At 54.7% G+C, this 23,839-nt stretch overlaps 1 protein-coding gene across 1 annotated transcript; it reads left to right on the top strand.

Annotated features, from left to right (window-relative positions):
• Positions 1–364: 364 nt before the first annotated feature.
• LOC115660489 (merozoite surface protein CMZ-8-like) lies at positions 365–5,469 on the top strand (the record flags this gene model as incomplete). The annotated part of the gene is made up of 3 exons (XM_030581959.1): positions 365–606; positions 855–961; positions 5,282–5,469. Coding segments are annotated over 3 exons (537 nt in total), but the record flags the coding sequence as incomplete, so codon positions are not given.
• Between the last annotated feature and the right edge of the window lie 18,370 nt (positions 5,470–23,839).

Here is a 23,839-nt window from a genome sequence, read left to right as displayed (position 1 = left end):
CACCCAGCTCTTCCAACGCCCCTCTGTCCTCACCCAGCTCTGCCAACACCCCTCCATCCCACCCCATCTCACCCAGCTCTGCCAACACCCCTTTGTCCTCACCTAGCTCTGCCAACACCCCTCTGTCCTCATCCAGCTCTGCCAATAACCCTCCATCCCACCCCATCTCACCCAGCTCTGCCAACACCCCTTTGTCCTCACCTAGCTCTGCCAACACCCCTCTGTCCTCATCCAGCTCTGCCAATAACCCTCCATCCCACCCCATCTCACCCAGCTCTGCCAACACCCCTCTGTCCTCACTCAGCTCTGCCAACAACCCTTCATCCCCCTCGCCTCACCCAGCTCTGCCAACACCCCTCCATCCCACCCCATCTCACCCAGCTCTGCCAACACCCCTTTGTCCTCACCCAGCTCTGCCAATAACCCTCCATCTCACCCCATTTCACCCAGCTCTTCCAACGCCCCTCTGTCCTCACCCAGCTCTGCCAACACCCCTCCATCCCACCCCATCTCACCCAGCTCTGCCAACACCCCTTTGTCCTCACCTAGCTCTGCCAACAACTCTCTATCCCACCCCATCTCACCCAGCTCTGCCAACACCCCTTTGTCCTCACCTAGCTCTGCCAACACCCCTCTGTCCTCATCCAGCTCTGCCAATAACCCTCCATCCCACCCCATCTCACCCAGCTCTGCCAACACCCCTTTGTCCTCATTCAGCTCTGCCAACAACCCTTCATCCCCCTCGCCTCACCCAGCTCTGCCAACGCCCCTCTGTCCTCACCCAGCTCTGCCAACAACCCTTCATCCCACCCCATCTCACCCAGCTCTGCCAATGCCCCTCTGTCCTCACCCAGCTCTGCCAACAACCCTTCATCCCACCCCATCTCACCCAGCTCTGCCATCACCCCTCTGTCCTCACCCAGCTCTGCCAACAACCCTTCATCCCACCCCATCTCACCCAGCTCTGCCAACACCCCTTTGTCCTCACCTAGCTCTGCCAACGCCCCTCTGTCCTCACCCAGCTCTGCCAACAACCCTTCATCCCACCCCATCTCACCCAGCTCTGCCAACGCCCCTCTGTCCTCACCCAGCTCTGCCAAGAACCCTCCATCCCACCCCATCTCACCCAGCTCTGCCAATGCCCCTCTGTCCTCACCCAGGTCTGCCAACAACCCTTCATCCCACCCCATCTCACCCAGCTCTGCCAACGCCCCTCTGTCCTCACCCAGCTCTGCCAAGAACCCTCCAGCCCACCCCATCTTACCCAGCTCTGCCAATGCCCCTCTGTCCTTGCCCAGCTCTGCCAATAACCCTCCGTCCTCACCCAGCTCTGCCAACACCCCTCCATCCCTCTCCACCTTGCCCAGCTCTGCCGATGCCCCTCTGTCATCACATCCAGCAATGCCAACAACTCTCTGTCCAGCCTCGCCTTGCCCAGCTCCGCTAATGTCTCTCAATCCCTCCCCGCCTCACTCAGCTCTGCCAACACCCCTCCATCCTCCCCAGCTCTGCCAACGCCTCTCTGTCATCACATCCAGCTCTGCCAACAACCCTCTGTCCAGCCTCGCCTCGACCAGCTCCGCCAACATCCCTCCATCAAGCCCCACCTCACCCAGCTCTGCCAACACCCCTCCATCCTCCCCAGCTCTGCCAAAGCCCCACCCTCCTGCCCCGCCTCACCCAACTCTGCCAACACCCCTCCATCCCGCCCTGGCCAGCTCCACCAATGCCCCTCCGGCCTGCCTCTCCCATCTCCACCAACGTCCCACCCTGCCTTGCTCAGCTTCGCTCAGCTCTGCCAACACCCCTCCATCCCTCCCTGCCTTGCCCAGCTCTGCCAACGCCCCTCTGTCATCACATCCAGCAATGCCAACAACCCTCTGTCCAGCCTCGCCTTGCCCAGCTCCACCAATGTCCCTCAATCCCATCCCACCTCACCCAGCTCTGCCAACACCCCACTATCCCACCCCACCACACCCAGCTCTGCCAACACCTCTCCGTCCTCCCCAGCTCTGCCAACGCCCTTACGACCCACCCCGCCTTGCCCAGCTCTGCCAACGCCTCTGTCATCACATCCAGCTCTACCAACAACCCTCTGTCCAGCCTCGCCTCGACCAGCTCCGCCAACATCCCTCCATCAATCCCCGCCTCGCCCAGCTCTGCCAACACCCCTCCGTCCTCCCCAGCTCTGCCAACACCCCTCCATCCTGCCCCGCCTAGCACCGCCAATGCCCCTCTGGCCTGCCTCTCCCACCTCCGCCAACGTCCTGCCCTGCCTTGCTCAGCTTCACCCAGCTCTGCCAACACCTCTCCGTCCTCCCCAGCTCTGCCAATGCCCCTCCGTCCCGCCCCACCTCACCCAGCTCTGCCAACACCCCTCCATCCTGCCCCGCCCAGCTCTGCCAATGCCCCTCTGGCCTGCCTCTCCCACCTCCGCCAACGTCCCGCCCTGCCTTGCTCAGCTTCATTCAGCTCTGCCAAACACCCCTCTGTCCTCACCCAGCTTCGCCAACGTCCCGCCATCCCACCCCACCTTGCCCAGCTCTGCCAACACCCCTCCGTCCTCACCCAGCTCTGCCAACCCAGCTACGTCCCGCCCCACCTCACCAGCTCTGCCAACACCCCTCCGTCCTCCCCAGCTCTGCCAATGCCCCTCCGACCCACCCCACCTTGCCCAGCTCTGCCAACACCCCTCCGTCCTCACCCAGCTCTGCCAACACCCCTACATCCCGCCCCACTTCACTCAGCTCTGCCAACACCCCTCTGGCCTAGCCAGCCACCCTCGTTGCCACTTTTTAATAATCAACAATTGGGAGTGAGCAGCGGCGGGGGCTGGAGGTCACACCAGGGACACAACAGTATTAGAGCCCCCTCCACACCCCAAACTGAGTCACATGGCAGCTTCCCACCAGGGTCCGACCCCTCCCCGGGGTCCTCCCTGCTGCGGCCCATGGGCCCCATCCCTCCCCAGGGCAGGGGCAACTCCAGGCACCAGCACACCAAGAGAGTAGCAGGGTCAAGGAGCCACCGGCACAACCTTTCCCTGCAGCATCTCCATGACCCTGCTGGCCCTCTATCAGTCAGCTCTTTAGCCAGCCCGGGCGGGACTGGGAGCTGGAGAGCCAGTGAGGCCCCAGTGGACGGGATGTGATTAACCAGATCAAACACTGCCTCCCACTCCATCCATCACCACAGGCAGGAGAGGTGAGGGCTGCTGACCACAGGGGAGGCTGGCTGGGCTTCCCGGAGCATGCGGGCCGGGCTTGGGAGGAACCCAGGGCACAATTCCCATCTCCTCCTTAGCTAATCGATTCCAGCGTGTTTTCCTGGCTGCTGGAGCAGCTCAGGGGTGATGTCAGGCTGTAATTGATGGCTCCTCTGAGGCCAGGGCCCCGCCCTGGGAGAGGGATCTGGCAGCTGCAGGCCAGTGGCAAAGAGCCATCTCCAGAGACAAGCGCAGAGCTCCTCTGCACACACACAGCACCTTCCGTCTGAGCATCTCCCCGCGCTCTGCAAACGCCCTCGCGAGGTGGGGTTAGACCCACTGGAGCACGAGGCAGAGGCAGCCTGGGACAAGCGCTCAGGTCTCCTGAGCCCCAGGCCTAGGCCTGCCCTGCGAGATCAGTGTCCATAGATAGCAGGATTCCCTCTGGCACCTGCCCCCAAGCCTGCACCCCCCCGCCCCACTCCGTCTGTGGTGCTTCCCTGTTTCGTTAGGACAACGAGGTCGACTGTCTCCCGGTGATGCCACCAGCCCAGACATCAGAAGCGCTTCCATGATGCTGAAGCACCAGGGCCCAGTCAACTGGGCTGTGGCCACAGCGAATGCGCTGTCCAGAGGGAGGGGGTGGAGGCTAGTTTCAAGGGAGAGGCGTTCTGCCAGTGCACAGACGCCCTGGCACAAACGTAACACACCATAGTGACAACAATACAGGCCTTGCCACGCCCTGGGGACAAGCGCTCTCCAGCCATCAGTGACCCTTGGTGCGGTAGGGAGAGAACATTAGCACCATGGGGAAACTGAGGCCTTTGCCCAGTGAATCAGTGATGTACCTGGAGTAGAACACAGGTCTCCAGTCCTGTGTGCTCCACGCACCAGCCTACATCATGGTTGGTAAAACACTGTATTAAATATGCCTGAGTAGAACTGGGGCCCGTTATGCTCTGCAAATCCTCTGAGCTCCAGAGTCCCAGAGGTCTCTAGTGTGCAGGACTCCAGCCATTCTTGCAGGACTCAGCCCGCCAAAGTTGTCGCTAGACATCTGTCCCAGGACGCTGCAGTGCCCTGCAGTTGTCTTGTGTTAACAGGGAATTTCCTAAGAGCCCATTGAAACTCCTCGGAGCGCTGGCGTTGAGTCCGAAGGGCATCAGCCAGCATGAGCCAGAAAGGTTTAGGGATTGAAGCAAAATCTGCGCCTCCGAAGGCCACATGGCTCACTAAGCTGTGTACCATGGGCAGAACTGCATGCTGAGAGCAGGGATCAAAACCCAGCGCCTGCCCGACGCTAACGGAGAATCTCCACCAGTAGACATGCTAGGGCCTGCACGACTTAGCCATGCACAAAGCGCCCACTGGCAGCCATGCAGGATACATGCTAGGGCCTTGCCCTGTATGTGGATAACAGAGCTGTTGTGTAGATTGGAGAGGAGAATTTTTCCACTGGATGAGGGGATAGGATGAGCTCCATAGTGTGTGTGCAGGGAGGGAGGGGAGATGTCAAATGTTCTGCTTCCATCCACAAAGAGCAACTGTGGACCTTCAATGTAAGAGGGCTTTTAGTTTAGATTCAGGAAAACTAATGCCAAGAAAGAACAAACACAAAGTCTACATGAACAAGAAAGAGAGAGAGCGAGGGCGCGATGTGTGCATCTCCTCTGGACCAGGACATGCTGCAGCCACTCAGAGAACAACACGGCTGCCAAACTCTGCATCTTGGAGGGGCAGGTCGCAGAAAACAACGGGCATCACATTTGAATGGCCCCTCACAAAGGAAGCAGAGCACGGCTGCAGAGCCACCGAGCACTAGAAATGGGCTAAAAAGAGAACGCCCGCCGTGCCGCCTGTGAACTCTCTTCGGCCTTTCAATCAAGGCCTTGGGGCAGTGCCCCAGGAGAAGTTATCAGCCGTGTGGCTTGGGTTCAGCAGGTGGTGTTAACGGCTTAAAATTAGAGACAAGAGACAAACTGGAGGAGCCTGGCAAATGGGTTGGATGGGGATGGGGGCGGGAGCTGTGCCAGCGTGGTGGGCTTCTGCCCAGCGTTTCCGTTTCCCGCTTGTCAGGAGCTGGAGACCCAGCACTCTCCACATCCGCTGAGCGGCGAGGCTGGAAGCATCCCGAGAGGAAGACGCTGTTTACACAGAAGCTGATGCCGCTCCCAGATACGGGCAGCTCCTGGAGTGGCTGCCTCCCAGCACCACCTCTGACCTTCCACCATCGCGCTCCAGAGGGCAGGAAGCTGGTGAAATAGCCCTTTCTTCCTGCTGCTGCCTCAGGGGGCTGGGACCCGGCTGAGGGCTTAGCTAGCTGCCCCACCTGTCAGGGCCCTGCAGCCGGAACAGGCCGGTCTTATTCCGGGCCTTCCCCAAAGCTTTTGCGCCGAACAAGAGACTTGTGTAGCCCAACCACTGTGACCTCGACTCTCCAGCCGGCCAGCACCCTGGCCCCTTGCTCAGAGCACAGGCCCCATCCTTCGTCTTCTGCTTCAGATTTCACTTCTCCCCTTGGTCTGGAAGACCCCGTACAGCCTGGCTTCCATCCCCGTCTCGCTCATCTCACTGTTCTCGGCCCCTTCCCCACCAGCCCCTTCCATCTCACCTCTAGGCTGGAGCCTCAAAGCCCCCCGCTGAGCCGCACCCTCCCAAGTCTCCTCATGGCAAACGGCCCTGCCTCAGCTGCTCAGCGTTTCGCTGCTCCTGGGCTTTGCCTGCACCTAAGTTAGCGCAGGCGAACTTCAGGACCGTACCCTCTGTAAAGCACCCAGCATGCGTGGGGCACCAAGGCCAAGATTGGGGTGCTTGGCTGAAGCCACCTTGCAGAGGCCTGCTTTTCAAAAAGTGCTGAACTCGCCAGCCCCCCCATCTTCTGGAAACTAGGCCACTCTAAGGTGTCTCCAGTTGGGGGGGCGGGGGCAGGATCACTAGCCAGCCCTGAAAATCTTGGCCCAAGTAAATAATACATTATAAAGTAAAATAGTGATGGTAGGTAGATAGATCGATTGTGCCTTTCATGGACAGAGCGTGCACCGTCATCCCCTGGAGTTTTTCTAGGCTCTGGTGCTAACAGGACATAGTCCCTGACCTCGGTCATGAGGCGGTAACATCTTATTCCAGACTCTCTTTGGTCCGATCCCTCCCCCAGCCCCTTTCTTCCTGTCTCATTTCCTTTCCTTCTTCTTTTGCTCTATTATCGTTCCCACGATCCCTCCCCTCCCTCTCTTCCTCCCTGTTCTTTCCTGGTCTCACGCTTTGCTATGGTTTGTCCTTCTTTCTCTTTCATGTCTTTCCTACCGAGGCAGCACTGTCCAGTGGTTAGAGCAGGGAGCTGGGAAGTCCTGGGTTCTAGTCTCTGACCTACTTGGCAACCTTCAGTATGTCACTGCCCTGCTCTTTACCTCAGTTTCCCCATCTGTGAGGACTCTCTAATTTAAGATGCCCATCACCCTGGCTCAAAGTTTGGCAACGCTGAGTGGAGATGGCCCACCCCTGATATCTGGGGCGGTTCTGACCCAGCTCTGATTACCGGGGCTCCAGTGCTGATATAATACCCCCCCTTGCGTCTCTCTTCTCTGTTACCCCATCTCCCTTCCTCCTTCATCCTCGTCCCATTCCCCTCTTTCTATTCCTCTCCTTTTGCCTCCTCCTTCGCTCTGTCCCTCCTGTCCCGCTGGGAGACTGGAGAGCACTCTGGCCCTGACCCAACGAGGTGCTGATGCCTGTGTCTCCCGCTGCGGCAGAGGGCGCGCTGCCTCTCTTGGGATCTGGCCCGTTGTTTGGCCGAACATGTCCCTTTAATTCCTTGGCACTCCTCCAGGGAGCAGGAACAGCATCCAAGGGAGCCTGGCAGCCGCTGGAACTCAGCCTGGGAGCGAGGCGCCGGCAGAGTCCTGCAGTAAATTAAACCAGGCCCTGCTCGCTGGCCTGAGAGCCACTAATTACTTTAAAAGGGAAGGACAATCTCTCGCTCTTCCCATCCCCCAGCTGCCTCCTCAGGCTTTAATGGAAGCTCTGTTGAGAGCAGAGAAAGGCCTTCTTTATCCTCCGGCTGGGAACCCTCTTCTCTGAGCCCTGCACATCAAAGGGCCCCCCAAAGATGCCATTATGTCCTCACTCCAAAGGCCTCATTGTCCTTCCTTCGGACCTGGGCCATCTTAAAGGGAAAGCAGAGCCTTTCCCAGCTCTCTTTGTCTCCTGCGTCTGCGCCTTACTCAGGCTGCGAGAGATCCAGGGGAAAGGAGCTTGGGTTGAAGCTGGAGCAAGGATGCGACCAAGGGCTGGCTTGTCTCAGCAGCGTCGCTGAATCAAGCCCCAGGAAAAGCAGGGGAAAGCTCTGGACTCTGGCAAAGCGGCCTCAGCTACCATGATTTTGCCCCAGCCCAGAATCGTGCCAGGAAATGCCATGTGGAGAATGCACTTAGACCCAGGTCCCCAAGAGATTTAGGCACCTGACTTCCATTGACTGACCTCTGAGGATCTTAGATCCCACAGTGATGAGGGCGATAGACAGTCATGCAGGATGCAGAGTGAGTGCATCTACTACATCTCTTCTGTGCCCATCACCATGGCCTACCTGCTGGTGTCTGGTCATTGGTGTCTGTTGCCCCCACCATGCTGGAGTGCCCCAGGAATGAGGCACTATGGGACTCTAGGACTATACTCTGGGGAGGCTGAAAGTGTGATCCTTCTGCCTCCAGCCCTCTTTGCCCTTCCCTATCAAAGGAGGTTGGACAAGGGAGGTTCGGAATACCGAGCCAGCTGCCTCTCCAGGGCTGAATTGGGCACGATGCCAAATTTCAAGGAGCAGTGCTGTGACTCTGCATGCCAGGTCATAATGCCATTCAGTCTGGGGACCCTCTCCAATGAGAGGCCCGGGGCAAACTGCCCCTTTTGCCCCTCTGGGCGGCCTTGCCCGCCAATTGGTGTCCCTGCCAACAAGATGCACTGGGCATAACATGCGTATGGCTGCTGGCACCATTGGCAACAGCCTGAGACAGCTGTCATGCATGGCCCTGCATCCCAGGCACACAGGACACCCTGTGCCAGGATACCTACAAAAATTTTTACGATTGGGCAGCTGGTCTGCAGCAATCCCGCCTGTCATGCTGTCTCATTGTTACCTTGTATTCCCCCATCCATCCATATCCAGCTGTTGTCTTTTGGCCTATATTTAGCTTGTAAGCACCTTAGGACAGGGACTGCCATTTTGTTCCATGTCCGCCTAGCGCACTGGGGTCCTGGGCCATGATTGAGACTCCCAAGGACTCCAATAATACAAACAAGAAATAGGAATAAAATGCTCGGCCCAGCCTCAGAGCCTGAACCCAAGGGGCTGAGTTGGGAGGTGCAGAAATGAACTCATACGATCTGGGAGTAGAATAAAACCATCCAACACCGAGTACCGGACAGCCCTGAAAAATAAGAGCAACCAGCCTGACAATGGAACGGAAGATGGTGTCTCCCCATTGGTGCCACTGAAACCAAGATACTGAAAGAATCTAACCAGGGACCTTGGTGTTCCCATCTGCACAATGGGTGTCCATCAGCACTCCCTACATTCCCAAAGCCATGTCCCAGCATGCACTGCGCTCAGCAGGAAAGCTGAGATGGATAGGTTGGGGTCAAACTCCTCAATCGATTAAGCCAAAATCCGGGGCTGGGATTTGGACTGGGCTGGTGTGGGGTGTCCAGGAGATCCACCCTTAATAATCTCTCAATTGCATCTATAAACCCCCTTACCCAGGTTTGAAAATCCACATGCCCCATTGTCCAGTCTTGACTCACAGCACTGCCCTTCCTGGAAAAGCCCCATCAAAGCCCTTCATTTCTGAGGAGGACAAGACCTTGTTCACGGTAACAAGAGGTTTGAGATGTATGAGGCCTGAATAACTGAGCCAGCTGGCCACGGACGAACATCTACAAGGCAGCAGGTCTGTGCTGGAGGCCAGATTGCCTTGTTACAAACTGGACCTATCAAGCACCAGTGGGATAATCCATCCCTGGTGTAAACCCACCAGAGGGCGGTTTTGTGGGTGAAGTGCTGAGCTGGGACTCTGGAGATCTTGGCTCATGCTGCAACTCAGCGATGGACTCCCTATGCGACCATGTGCTGGCCCAGCAGGACTTCAGCTAAAGGGCTTCAGCCACCGTGCCTGAGCTGAGGGCTGGAGTGAACACACTGTGATACCAGCCCTCAGTTATCCTGCTTTCCCTAAGGCAGGTCAGCTGAAGTCCTGCTGAACCAGCCAACCTTGGGGGAAAGCAGGCACTGCCAGGAAGCTGGGCATCTGGGAGCTAGCGATGAAAGAGCGGAGGGATCTCTAGGAGCCGACGGCTGGCTGGATAGAGCAGACTGGCCACCAGACGGTCTAGCTGTCCATCTGTTTCACCCCGGGGGGTTGACAGATACGGTGCAGCGACAGCCACCTGTGAATGGGCGCTGATAACACCCTGCATCTCTGAGCGCTGGGCTGTCTCGTCCCTCCCACTGCTCTCGGGCCAGTTCAGGGGTTGGTTTGCCTGCCTCCAGAAGAGCGGTAGCAACCCGAGCATGCAGGGCCTGGGAACAATGTGTGAGCATCACTGAACGCAAGCCAGGACGAGGGCCCTTCATTGCCGGGAAGAGGGCTGCAAACTCACTTGGCTTTTAAAGCAAAGCGAAGCCGAGTGTCCCAGGTTGGAGATACCCTATTTGGAGGACCCAGGAGGTTTGCAGGCCCTGAATGCAAGCTCTCTAGGCCCAGCTAATGGAGAATCGCCTGGGTTCTCACCAGGGACCGCACATGCATTCGTGCTGCTGGCCTCATCCACGTGGCATCGGCCAGCTTAGTCTGTACCTCGCTAAGGATTTTTCAAGACTAACCAAGGCCGGCTTTCAATGACCTAGGCCCACCCCACCGGCCCCGAGCTGGGCCCTGCTGGGGGGACTTAGGGGACATCATCCCACTTGAATTTGTGGAGGAGGGAAGAGAAAAGGCCACAGAACTGGGTGGGCTCAAGCCTCCGCCCCAGGGTTTGGGCCTGGGCGACATCTCTGGGTCTGGGGCCGTTCACTGGGTTGGGATCGGGAGCCGGCAATAGGACTGGACTCCAGTGCTCAGGGCTGTTCAGATCTTCGCGGGGGCCGGGGGAGGGCTGCTTCCACCCCTCCCCCCGCTCCTGCCAGACCCGCTGCCAAGCCCCAGGCCATCTGGAAACTCTCACTGACAAAAATGAAACAGCGAAACCAGGAGACAAACCTGTGAGTTGAAAGCTGGACCCAGCCTCATCGCCATAGCAACAGGTTTCCGTCACAACAGCCAAACTTGGCACCGTGCTGGAAAGCAGTTGAGCCCCACTGGGCCTTACATCAGCCGGGGGGTGGGGTGGGAGCCCCTGCCAGAGCCGGGGAGGGGGCTGCGGGTTAGCATTTATAATGCTCAGGGACGTGCTGGCCAGCCTTGCAGCCCTTAACACTCTGCTCAGCTGACAACCCTTGATCCTGACCTGCAGCCCCCACCCCACCCCGAACAGCCCTGTCACTGCCCCCCACTCAACAGCTACAGCAGCCCTTTGCTTCCAGTCCTGGGCACCTCAAGCCTAATCATGTGACATACTCCTGCCTTTCAGGCTTGCACGTCCACACGCAGCTCTCCCAATGCACCTCAATCCTGACCCGCAGCACCCCCTGCTGTTCCATCAGTGCCCCCCGCAAGTCCTGCCAAGGCACCCCCGCCCTGGCCTGTCACTCCGCTTCCAAGTCTCTCTAGAACAGGCGCTGTGGCATGTTTGATCGGCCCACGCCGTGTGACCAGCCTGAGAAATAGCCGATTAGCTGGAGCTCACCAAACAGACTGTGCTCTCATACTGCTCTGCAAACAGAGACACCGGCCTGCGCATGGACACTGCACGCAGACCATGCCGGAGAGTCCCCTGCTGCTTGGTTAGACTCAAAAGGCCCAGCTCAGCAGCACGTGGATCGAGCTCCAAGCTGCTGGAGCCAACAGTCCCAGTCTCAGCAACAGATGTGAATAACTAAAACTGGAGTGAAGAAAATCAATTGGAGATTCGCTAGGAAGGAAGCCTGGACTGTGCCGAGTGGAGGCGGGGAATCCATTTTCCCAGCTTGTCTGGAGCACGGCCAGGATCTTGGTGTAACCCTTCCATGGGAAGGATCAGAGGACATCCCATTGCTGCCAGCCCCAGCTGTGGGCTATTCCAGAGCCGCAGAAACAACTCCCTTTGGTAAAAGATTTTCCACCTTGGCTGGGTGTCATGACTGGAAAACCCGACATTCCACATCTGGAGGTTATCAGTGCAAACATCTGGCAACTGGCTGGCAAGATTCACAGCCAGGGAAGCCGGATAGGGGGACCCAACCTGCACCCCCAGGCAAAGGCCATACAAGCTCTGTTAAAGGGGCAGTGCCACTTTCTCTGCACAGCTGACCTTGCCCTCGGTGGCAACCATTTAGTGACTGGAGTTAGGGTTTTCTGCAGTTTAGGACAATCCTAGCTTGCCTGCAGGAGGCTCTGCCTGCCCCGGTGCTTCAGGGAATATCTCAGGCAGACTGGGTCATAGTTGACAATGCCCAGTACGTTCTGGGGCTGGTACGAGCAGCCGCTCATAGCAGGATCTAATCACAAAAATCATAGCAGGAACCGGTGTGGCCCCTCCCCCTCATCGAACTGCCAGGGGAGAGAATTGCTTCCACCTGGCCCAGCCCCCACTCCAGGCTCTGGGGAAGCAGGACTGAGGCTGCAGACTGAAACCCCCGTCCCTGCCCCCTGTGCCCGTAACAGCTGAGGGAGTCGCTCTAGCTGCCTGGCGCTAATGCAGAACCTTAGCCAAGTTCTAGCCCATATGAGCGAGTGGAGCTCCATGGAGGGTGGGCCAGGGCAGGCGGCCTTTGACTGGCAGCTCTCACAGGGGAGTTGCTGCACTTCAGTCTGCGGCTGATGCACGGTGGCAGTTCCAAGGAGTCCACCCCCAAATGGGGCTCCAGACTTCCCCGAGCCCCTGCTCCGGAGGGGCCAGTCTGCCACGCACGGATCGCTCACCAAGGTCAGGGAATGGGGGTGAGTGAGTGCATCCCTTAAGGGATCCAGAAGAAGCTCCCTCTCCACTAGACTCTCCTGGTTTGGGGGAAATTTTCCTCCTCCAGGGCCTGATGCTTAGAGATCCCGGAGCTCAGCACTTGAACTGGAGAAGGCTGATATGGATCGACACAATTCCACTGCACAGCCAGAGGGCAAACCCTATCCAAGGGCTATTCCCCTAAGCTCTCCCTGGGCAGTATGCTGGGGAACCCACCAGCCTCAGAGCACCCCTTTTCCGGCAAGCCTTGCCAGCTGCACAGTGCGCGGCAGCCAGAGGTCGCCTCCTGCAGCCCTGGCCCTCTGAATGCTGCAAGACTCAGCAGGCAGAGAGGCTGGGCTTGGCGTCGGCTCCCCACTTGGCACAGGCAGGGGACAGTGTTATCATCTCCAATCAGTGCTGGGAAACTGCATCTGCCCTCCAGCAAGACACACAGTCGCTAGCACCACTGTTTGGACTTGTTTATGCCCCATTTTGGAGGTGGGTCTCCAGCCAGCTCTGCTTTCTGCTGCAGTCATGCCCCAATCTCTGCAGCATTCAGCACGGCCCTGGCCAGACTGTGCCCAGCCGAGGGCCACTTTGGCAGCCTGCTAGGAGCACTCAAGGGCCGTGATCCATCTGCCTCAGCCATCTACAGGTCCCAGCATGCTTGAGCTAAGTACCATCGCTGGGATCAGGAGCAAGCCTGGCCTTCTGGAGCCTGTGCTTTCCCCACGCCTGCCCTCCACATTAACACCAGAGTGCGTTTGGCCCCTGCAATGCTGGATGCACCTCTTGGCAGACCCTGCTCGTTCCTAAGAGGTTGGGTGGAGGCAGCTTCTTCTGGGGACAGGAGCCACTCACCCGTGTGAGAGGAAGGATGGCCAGAGGTTGTGGCACTAGCCTGAGCTTTGGGAGCCCTGAGTTCAAGTTCTTGCTTTACCACTTGGGCAAATCACTGAGCTTCTCAGGGTCTCCGTTCCCTGTCTGTCCCATGGCGATAAGAGACCTGCCGCACAGGGGGTAGTGAGGGTGAACACATTAATGAAAGTGGCCCAGTTAACCACCAGAGCTAGATTACTGCCCCCCTTCCCCAGATGGAGGTAGCATTCTCAGCCTATGATCAGCTGTGGGTGTCCCTTTCCAAAGGCACCAGGGGCACATTACATGCACAGCCTGTGGGGCCAACCTCAGGAGTTTAAAAACCCAGAGCTGTTTTGTTTAAAGAATTGGGAGACTCTTTATTTGCCTTCTGATTGTGAACTTTCAGCAATCACTTGGGTCGTATTTTCAAGCTTTTCCTTTGTCACCAAGCGGGTGATAAACTTGTTGATGTTTTTAAATGAAAGCTGAGAGTCTCTGGCAACCTCATGACTCAAGTGGGTGATAAACTTGTTGATGTTTTTAAATGAAAGCTGAGAGTCTCTGGCAACCTCATGACTCCAGGAGCTGGGACTTTAAAGAAAAACACCATAAATCATGAGGGCCAGCGTGCTGCATTAGGCCGCCCATCTGGCCTGCAGTGCATGGCTGTGGAGAAAGGGAGCAGAGCATCAGAGCGAAGCCACGTCCAGAGCTTGGATTCTTGGCCGCTTACGTCTGGGGCTTGTAACAGCTCCCAGATGAGAGGGAGGAGGTCAGTCTGCATGTCCCATTCAGCCTTCGGCTTCCTTGCTGGGACTGTTAATGGGACCACCAGTAAGGGCCAGGAATGTTATGTGACCAACCAGGTATTTTGCCATTCAGGTTCCTGAGACTTTCAAATATCCAAGGGAGAAAGCTGGAGCTGGAAAAGACCCATGATTTCAGACTTGATGACCCCTGGCAGACCAGGAGGCATCGCCATCTAGAGGCTGGACATGATGCTATTCGCAGAGTGCCATAGGTAGGGCCCTACCACATTCAGCGTGCATTTTGGTCAATTTCCTGCTCATATGATTTCAAAAATCGTAAATTTCATGATTTCAGCTACTTAAAACTGAAATTTCACAGTGTTGTAACTGTAGGGGTCCTAACTCAAAGGGGGCTAGTGGCAGGGTCAAAGGGTTATTGTAGGGGAGGGCGTGGTATTGCTGCCATTACTTCTGCACTGCTGCCATCAGAGCTGGGCCCTCAGCCAACAGCCACCACTCTCCGGCCACCTAGCTCTGAGGGTAGTGCAGAAGTAAGGGTGGCAATACCACAACTTCTCTACAATAACCGCACAACCCTCCCACAAACCCTTTTTGGATTGGGGACCCCCCCGTTTGAGAAACGCTGGTCTCCCCCATGAAATCTGTATAGGAGCGGGTAAAAGTACGCAAAAGACCAGATGTCACAGTCCGTGAAGCGTTTTTCACGACCCTGACTTTGGTAGGGAGCTAGCCAGAGGCATGCTCTGAGCTGTAGGACATACTGAGGAGGACGTCACGCCCTGGGGGCTCAGAGCAAATAGATTTACTGGGTGTCATTCAGCATTTGAGCCTCAGCCAAACTAAACAGAAGACAGAGGGCCACCTCCTCAGCTGGCACAGCAGGACACGGCTCTGGTGGCTGCAGTGGGGCCACCAGCTGAGGAGTGGGCCTAGCTCTCTAAGCCGATGTCTCTCCAGGGGCTTTGCATGAGTCAGGGTTCCATTAACTGCCCAGATCACACATGGGCAACCCTGCAGCTGCTGACACAACTGACAGCAGCAATTTCTCTCCAGAATGGAGATAACAGGGCAGGAATAACACAGCACCCACTAATAGCTCCTAGAAGTGTACAGAGCAGCTGGTGGATTTATGGTGCCTACTGGTTTCCCCTACCTCCAGAGAGCCGTTTGCAGGGCTGGTATAATGGGAGAAGACGTAGATGTAAATTCCTGAACACGAGGATACTGGGAGGGGTGCAGTGCTGCTGCTATTTCAGCCGAGTCTATTCTGCTTCAGGCAAAGGCTCTGACACCCCACCAGCAGGACAGGCAGCCAGGTCAGCTGAACCCAGCTGCCCCTCCCTGTTCTCTTCAAACAGCTGGAGTTTGCTAACAGGGTGTAGATGATACATAAATAGCAGAGGCCTGGCAGTCAGATGCAGATAAGCAGAGAGCCTATCTCGCAGAGGCCCCAGGGGACAGGCAGAGAGGAAGGAATGCCACATGGGTTGGGCACGGGGCTGGAAGCCAGAAGCTCCTTCCTGCTCACCCAGGCTCAAGGCAACTTAATCTCAGCCTCAGTTTCCCAATCTTTAAAATGGGGCTGATCCAACTCATTCACAGGGCTGTCATAAGGAGTAAACAGTCAGTGCTGTCTAAGCTCACCAAACTGCAGTGGGCTATGGCTGGTGTGTGCAACGCTGCCCTCTACTGATGGAATCACACCTGTGGAGCACAAGCCCTATCCTACTTTACACAACTGTACCCCGATTACACTTCCATTTTGTATAACCAAAGACAGCCAGAGGCAGTCAACTTTCAACAGAAACCCCTGACATTCTACTAGGCTGATTCCTATTTAGCTCTAGTAGTAAAGGCCAGGGGTTCAAAACACATGAGGACCTGAGTTCTAGCCCTGCCTTCCCAGAAGCATCCTTAGGCCTTGGCTACCCTGGAAAGTTGCTCCAGTTCAGTTTAAAACAGTTGTTAAACCAGTGCAAGGCCCTGTGCTGATACTGACTGCAGTTTGACTTACAGCAGTTCCCAACCGACTTTAAGCTATACTGAAATAAGAGCATCTACACAGATGCTGGGAGGTATTGCTAATACAGAGAAGGACTGGGATATCATACAGGAAGATCTGGATGACCTTGTAAACTAAAGTAATGGGATGAAATTTAATAGTGCAAAGTGCAAGGTCATACATTTAGGGATTAATAACAAGAATTTTTGTTATAAATTGGGGACACATCAGTTGGAAGTAACAGAGGAGGAGAAGGACCTCAGAGTATTGGTTGATCACAGGATGACTATGAGCCGCCAATGTGATATGGCTGTTAAAAAAGCTAATGTGGTCTTGGGATGCATCAGGCGAGGTATATCCAGTAGAGATAAGGAGGTGTTAGTACCGTTATATAAGGCACTGGTGAGACCTCATCGGGAATAGTGTGTGCAGTTCTGGTCTCCCATGTTTAAGAAGGATGAATTCAAACTGGAACAGTTACAGAGAAGGGCTACTAGGATGATCCGAGGAATGGAAAACCTGTCTTATGAAAGGAGACTCAAAGAGCTTGGCTTGTTTAGCCTAACCAAAAGAAGGCTGAGGGAAGATATGATTGCTCTTTATAAATATATCAGAGGGATAAATATTAGGGAGGGAGAGGAATTATTTAAGCTCAATACCAATGTGGACACAAGAACAAATGGATATATACTGGACACTAGGAAGTTTAGACTTGAAATTAGACAAAGGTTTCTAACTATTAGAGGAGTGAAGTTCTGGAACAGCCTTCCAAGGGGAGCAGTGGGGGCAAAAGACATATCTGGCTTCGAGACTAAGCTTGATAAGTTTATGGAGGGGATGGTATGATGGAAAAGCCTAATTTTGGCAATTAATTGATCTTTGATTATTAGTGGTAAATATGCCCAATGGTCTGCGATGGGATGTTAGATGGGGTGGGATCTGAGTTACTACAGCAAATTCTTTCCTGGGTGCTGGCTGGTGAGTCTTACCCACATGCTCAGGGTTTAACTGATCACCATATTTGGGGTCGGGAAGGAATTTTCCTCCACGGTAGATCGGCAGAGGCCCTGGAGGTTTTTCGCCTTCCTCTGCAGCATGGGGCACCGGTCACTTGCTGGAGGATTCGCTGCAGCTTGAGGTCTTCAAACCACGATTTGAGGACTTCAATAGGACAGACATAGGTTAGGGGTTTGTTACAGGAGTGGGTGGGTGAGATTCTGTGGCCTGCTTTGTGCGGGAGGTCAGACTAGATGATCGTAATAGTCCTTTCTGACCTTAAAGTCTATGAGTCTATAAGTTTGCACTTGTTTAACTAACACAGTTTCACTACACAGCTTAGGTCAAATCGGTGGCAATTCCTCACATAGAAAGCCGAATTTGCCACCGATTTGTTCTCCCTACTCAAAGAACAATCCTGTGCGATCAAGTCCACTGCCACTGATTTCCTGAGTGGCCTTGGGCGGGGCCCTTGACCACCTGAGGTCTGTTTCCCCAGCTGTAACATGGAGATAGCATACAGCTTTGGAAAGCACTTGGAGTTCCTCTAATGGGAAGAGCTACAGATGGCCACCACGTAACTCAATGGTATGTCACATGCTATCCTGTGCGGTTCAGGGGACTTCCCCGTAAGAGAAGAAACCAAGTGAAATAGGACCCAGAACAGGGCAGAGGAATCACAGTTGGTAAAGGGAAGCCAGTGACTGTCCCTGCAGGAAGGGGGCGGGGTGATTTGTTGGGAAAGCAGAGTAAGATGGGAAAGACGATGGAGTTCTTCAAACTGAAGAGTTGCTTAATGAAATCTCTTCCAGCGCTCCCATTCATCCCTGCCAGCGCTCCCATTCATGCCTTCTTATCTTAGTACAAGAACAAAGGGGCTGGGAGTGAAAGGAAACACGGTTCCGACGGATCAGAGGAAACGCTTTTGTTGCATAATGCCAAGCGCAGTCGAGCAGCAGGGTTCAGGGCCAGGGGATGTCCGGCACAGGGCGGAGTGCGGGAGGGAGGGTTCATGAAAAGTGGTTGAGGGGGCTGGCTGCTGCCACCATTGCAGAGTTTGGTGGCTGATTCCCACTGGGAACAAGATCAGGCCCGAGCCATTCAGGCAAACAGGAATAACTGTTTGCAGCTCTGCTAGGCGTGCCAAAACCAAGAGGAAATCCACCTTCCCAGGGCTGGAGGGCGTGAGCTGGTCAGCTGGGCAGGAAGGAACTGAACTTCCCCTCCCCCAGGTTAGCACTGAGCAGTGGGGAGGCAGCGTGGGGTTTCACCTTCCTCTGTTGGCCATGTGGCATGGCCTGATGAGATGAGGCAGGAGATGCAATACCAGGCTGGCTGGACCAGTGTGGTCACATGGGGTGGGACTGGAACCCAGAGTGGATGGAGCACTGATGGGATCTGGCTAATGGACCCTCCTGGGGACAGACATCACCTTGCCTCTGCCTGGGGGGGTGACCTGCAGGAGGACAGTGCCTGTTGGGTGGAAATCTTTCCCCTATTGGGAAGAGGCTGGGGGTGGGGAAGGGGTATGCTGGGATCCTGCACTAGTTTGGTCCTACACTGGGGCTATGTGCTGAGCAGCTGTCTTCCCAGCAACGCTTGGCTTGGCTTTCCCAGCGGTGGAGCATGGGAGTAGCAGCCTGAGCTCCCCTCTGACTCTAGGCTCTTCTCAGGCTCCTGCTGCAGTAACCTCACCTCACCTAGTGCCCATAGCCTGGAGGATGCACCTTCAAATGCCCCAACTTCTGCCTCTACACAGCAAGCCAGGCCTGCAGAGACACAGAGCACAGCAGGGAGCCCCCTCCCACTGGCCCGTTCTTCCTCAGTAGATTTCTCTCCAGGTTCTGGGCAGCTCTGAAACAAAGAGATGCCGGTGGGGACTATCCTGGCACTAGCTGCTGGACTCAGTGCTCCCAACTCTGGCAACTGGGCCCCTGCAAACTTCCCCAAACACACAACTAAGGGTTTTCCCCCTCATCCTTTCACTCCAGGCCTTTTCCCTCAGCCAAGCACTGAACAGGTATTTTCTCACTCCTGGAAAGTGAGAGAAGGAAGGCCAGAGATACTGCTGCTGAGCTGGCCTTAGCCGAGGTATGCATGGGGCTGCTCATTTTCTTCTCTGATGTGTGCCCTTCAGCCCAAGTGCAGGGGAGCTTCACCAGCCATGGGCTGAACCTCTCTCTTTAACCGGACACTGCTCCCCTAGCCCTTTCTATGCCATGGAGAGCGGGACGGCCAATGAACATAGTTCCTGCCCTAGAGCTGGCCTGGAGCTAAGCTCACGTCTGCTCATGAAGTGTTTTAGGTAGGGCTGGGTGAACTACACCATGTTGTAATTAGCAGGTATGTTCCAGCTTCTCCACACAGCTGTGCTAATTCACCTCCATTCCAACCGGCAGCACCCACTGCTTTCCACCAGCTGGGATGCCACAGCCCAGCTCTGCCAGTACATCTCAACTTGAAGCTGCTCCAACCCTGGGCTCCACTGGACAGCTTGGCTAATGCACCTCCACCTGGACCTGGGACACCGCTGCTAGTCCAGACCTGGGCTTCTAGGGAAGACTTTTGCTGTCTACAGTGGAGTCGGCAGAGGTACCACCTCTGTTCTAGGACTGGGAGAGCTGGTAGGTTGTGTTAGAACAGCACCATCTAGTGTCCTGTTTCAGATTTCAGACTCCAGATCTGTCCCCCTGCAGCCAAAGCACAACCATTCCTGATCCCAATTAAACCTTGCAGTGCTTGGGTGGTCCAGGCTTTCATCAGGTCTGGGGGAGTTTTAACCCTCTCGAGGTAGCAGCTCATTTACAGAAATGCCCGGAGCAAAGGTCCCAATATGGCCACTCATTGTTCCTGGTCAGAAGCCAATGCCAAAACTCAAAATAAATACTTCCCTCCCCTTCAGCAACTGTCCACACCACATTAGACAACAGCTGCAGAGGCTTAGCACAGGGGCAGGGAAAACGCTCACTTCACACAGAACACAAAACTGGGCTGAAGACACTTCTTTTGGCTAAAGGGACCCAGCAATGGAGGGAGCTTTTCACATACTTGGGTGAGGCCTGTGCATTGGATGACAACCCTGCACCAGGAAGCCTACCTGCCGGGAGTGCTGGCAATGGGGGCAGGACAAGTTTTGTCTAGGACATTTGCCTTTAGGACGCACAGGAACATGATCCATAGTAGATCCTTTGAGAAATGGTGCTGCTGCTACTAATTTTCTTCTTAAAACATTAAGAACAACCATTGCTCAGGCTAGCTGAAGGCATGGCTTGCATGGTTGAGAAGCGCATGTTCCAGTGAAGAGAGGATGGGTCTAGGAGCCAGGGTCCTAGGTTCTATTCCTGGCTCAGTAAGCAGGTGCTTGGGACAGCCAAGGGGAAGGTGTGGCACGGCGGGCTCTTCGGCAGCAAGTCCCTTGGTCCCTCTCCAAGGGAAGGACCTGCTGTGGCAATTCAGCAGCAGAAGAAAGCGGCGGGGTGGAGCTGATACCGATTGTGGCTCTCTCCCCCCTCCCCCCCCCCCCCCCCCCCGCTTGGGGCAGCAAAAACCCTGGAGCCAGCCCTGCTATGCCACTGCCCAGCTGTGGGACTTTGGGCAGGTCCCTTACCTCTCTGTGCCTCATTCCCTTCCCACCCTTTGTCTATCCAGGTCTGTGATTCTGGGGGCAGGGACACCCTCACCTTACAGTGTTCATTCACAGTCTACCACACAGGGACTGCTGTAGTACAAATAGCAACTATCACTAAAATACCAATTTCTAGAAGCTGTCCATGTGCAGAGTCATCATCAATTTAAAGCACCAGCCTGCTGCTAAGCCCAATGGAAGAGACTTCAGATCAGCATGTTTTCCATTTGTGATGGTGCCTGCTACCCCCAGGAATTCTGAAAACCTGTCTATGAACTAAGCCCCCCTGAAAGAGTTAACACCAAATTATTCTTGAATGTCTTCAAAACTCTTCCTTGGGAGAGACTAGAAACGTGTGATCACCGGTGCTTCTCATAAGTGACTGAAAAAAGCTCCGTAGCCATTCCTGGGTGGAGGGGTCAGGCAGTCATCTCCCAGCTTTAGTTATTTGTCTGTCTGTCTCTATTCCACACAAGCGCAAAGTACCATTACAAGCATTTCTTTATTCAAGAAGCTGTGAAAGAGAAACAGCTGCAAACAGAGATTTCTCAATAGCAACAGCACCACCTTTCAGAGCTATGCCCTGGTGTCTTCACCCCTGAACGCAGCAGCTTTGTGGAAGGAACACCCCAGAGTTAGAACCAAGGAAGAAAAGCACTTGCTCTTCTCTCTAGGACCATAGCCAGAAGGGGGGCTGGCCAGCTTAATGCACCTACCCAAGCTTGTGCATGCCAGTCGCTGGTGTTTCAGGGTGTAACTTAGGCACCGTGGCTCTTGCTCACAGATGCAGGGTTGCATGGACTCCCAAACCTCGGGTCAGGAAGACATAGCAGCAGCTGCGGAGCATGACTGATGGTGGAGCATCAAGTGGGGATTGCGTCTGAGAATCAGGTGGGTGAATCCCATACAATAAATACCCTGTGATTACTGCAGTCCTTGCACACTGAGGAAATTACGTCTCTCTTCTAGCTCAGTGCACTACATCTGTAAGAATTTATAACTGTATGAGGGAAGCTCCCTTTGGAGAATCACCATGGGCCAGGGGACAGATGTTCAGGGATTCATAAGGGGTAAGAGTCCTGATGCTACCAGTGTGTCTGGACTGGAGAAGGAGGCAGCAAGCAGAGATAGGCCTGACCATTCCTGAAGCACATCTGGCTACTATCGCCAAGACAAGAGGAAATGATGCCTAGCGGCTCAGGCAGGCAACTACCCAGCACAATACCCCAGCTAATATCCAAAACTTTTAAAGAGAGATTAGGCAGAAACCTTTTCTTATGCCCCAAACACATAGTACACCCAACCGAATAAAGGCTCTGCACAGAACAAAGGTATTCATAATGAAACAGCTAGATCCTGATCCCAATGTGGGAGGACGGCAGCCTGCAGAAGAGAGATCAAACAGCAAGATAGTGACCAGCTACAGAAGGCAACCACTGCAATTCACATACGCATTGTTTTACAGTTCCAGGTTCCTGTGACTTTTTAAACAAACAAACAAACAATCTCCAGCTGACCACAGTGGTATTTCCCCCACAGTGTTTGACTGCTTTTTACCTGCTAGTGGTAATGTATGGCACGAAAGGTTTTTGTTATTGGTTTTCATGGTAGCTAGCACTTAGAGACCACAAGCTCCAAGCCTAGTGTGACCAGACAGCAAGTGTGAAAAATTGGGACAGGTGGTGGGGGGTAATAGGAGCCTATATAAGAAAGAGGCCCCAAAATCAGGACTGTCCCTATAAAATCAGGACATCTGGACACCCTATCCAAGCCCCATGGTGCTAGATTTCAACAAGTTTGGCCGACTGGGAAGATCGTCCTCATGAGGCTCAACTGAGACCTCTGCTGGTGATCAGCAGCAACAGCAGCAGAGTTTGGAAGGAGTTCTACTGACCCTGGCAGCAAGAAGAATAGTAGCAGAGGACCAACAGCTCTTTCGCACGGATCTGACTTGGGCCCCACTGTGGCCAAGATCATGGACTTCACCCCTAAGGACCTCCCTCTAGAGGGCATATGCATGAAGGAGCCAGCCTGGACACAGCTGGGTGGGAAGGGGCCATGACCTCAGGAGCTTGCCTAAGTGTGGATGCACATGCACAAACACAGATGTTATTTAATCAAGTTTGAGATAGCAGACTGCACTGGAGTATTTTATCAGCAGCAGTGCACCCTAATGAGCACAGCAGAGGCCTGGGAGCCAGGAAGAGCTTGCTGCTTGGGTGAGCTGTTCTGAGCCATGACGCGCTGGGCGTTCTTGGGCAAGTCACTTGTCTCTTCAGACCTGCCGGAAACAAGGCTAAAAGCAGGAGCGTCATTGGCAACAGCTGCTGTAACTCAAGTGAGTCTTTGCAGCATGAATCCCCCAGCGCAAAACCAGCTATGAGTGCAATATTCTGCAGGTATATCCAGCAGCACACAAGGGCAGTCCGAGCAACACAAACACTATTCTATCCCGCAGGCAAACGGGTGTGTGAAAGAGCAGCCTCAGTCTCAAAAAGCCAGCCCTTGTCTAGACAGGGAAGTTAACCAGCACTGCAGAATAGTTATTCCAAAATAAAGTCACTTTTATCCTGCACTAGAGTTCACACAGGGTGCTACAGCACCATAGACATGACGGTCAATTTCCCCATGTGATCAAGCAATGACACAGTGCCTGAGAAAGGAACTGGAGTCTATCTCCCCCTGTCACAACAAGCCTGACTCCTTCCCCTAGGTGAAGCAGGGAAGGGGGAAGATTGCTCTCCCACCAATCGGTTATGCAACGCACTGCGACCTCCACACTCAAGCACTTTCCACAGCTGAGATTTCAAAGGGAAGCTTCGCCTTTGATGTAGAAAACAGGCTCTTAGCATTTACAGGACTGATCAAAGAGCAGGCTCCCTGGCCGATAAAAAGAGAACGTGAGGATTCTGGAAGTGTGTGGAGGCAAGAAAAACTCATCTCTCTGGGAAAGAATCTGCTCTGCATTGGGTTGAAAGCCTTTGAGATGTTGGTTTGGTATTCGTTAGGGCTTTCCCTTATGCTCTTAACAACATGCAATAAAGATTAGAAACCAGAGGAAGGAGCTAGCTGCCCCAGAAAGTAGGAATTAGCAAGAATATTTTAGATTTCCCTTCCCTCTGGCTGGCTTGCTTTGCAGGACAGCCAATTTCTCTCTTTCCTGAGGTGTGTCTGCCATCTGAACCCAGGCTCTCGTGTAACCCAGCAGAGGGGAACCCAGAACACTCATTCAATAGTTACCTTGTACAGGTGCACAAAACATTTTTTGACAGAAATATTCATGGAAGTGATTGATACCAGAGCTGCTACCTTCC

The sequence above is a fragment of the Gopherus evgoodei genome, chromosome 12 (genome assembly GCF_007399415.2).
Source record: "Gopherus evgoodei ecotype Sinaloan lineage chromosome 12, rGopEvg1_v1.p, whole genome shotgun sequence".
In the NCBI taxonomy this organism is placed as follows: domain Eukaryota; kingdom Metazoa; phylum Chordata; order Testudines; family Testudinidae; genus Gopherus; species Gopherus evgoodei.
Note: the sequence above shows the minus strand (reverse complement) of the source record. Positions and strands in the feature narration are given on the sequence as shown.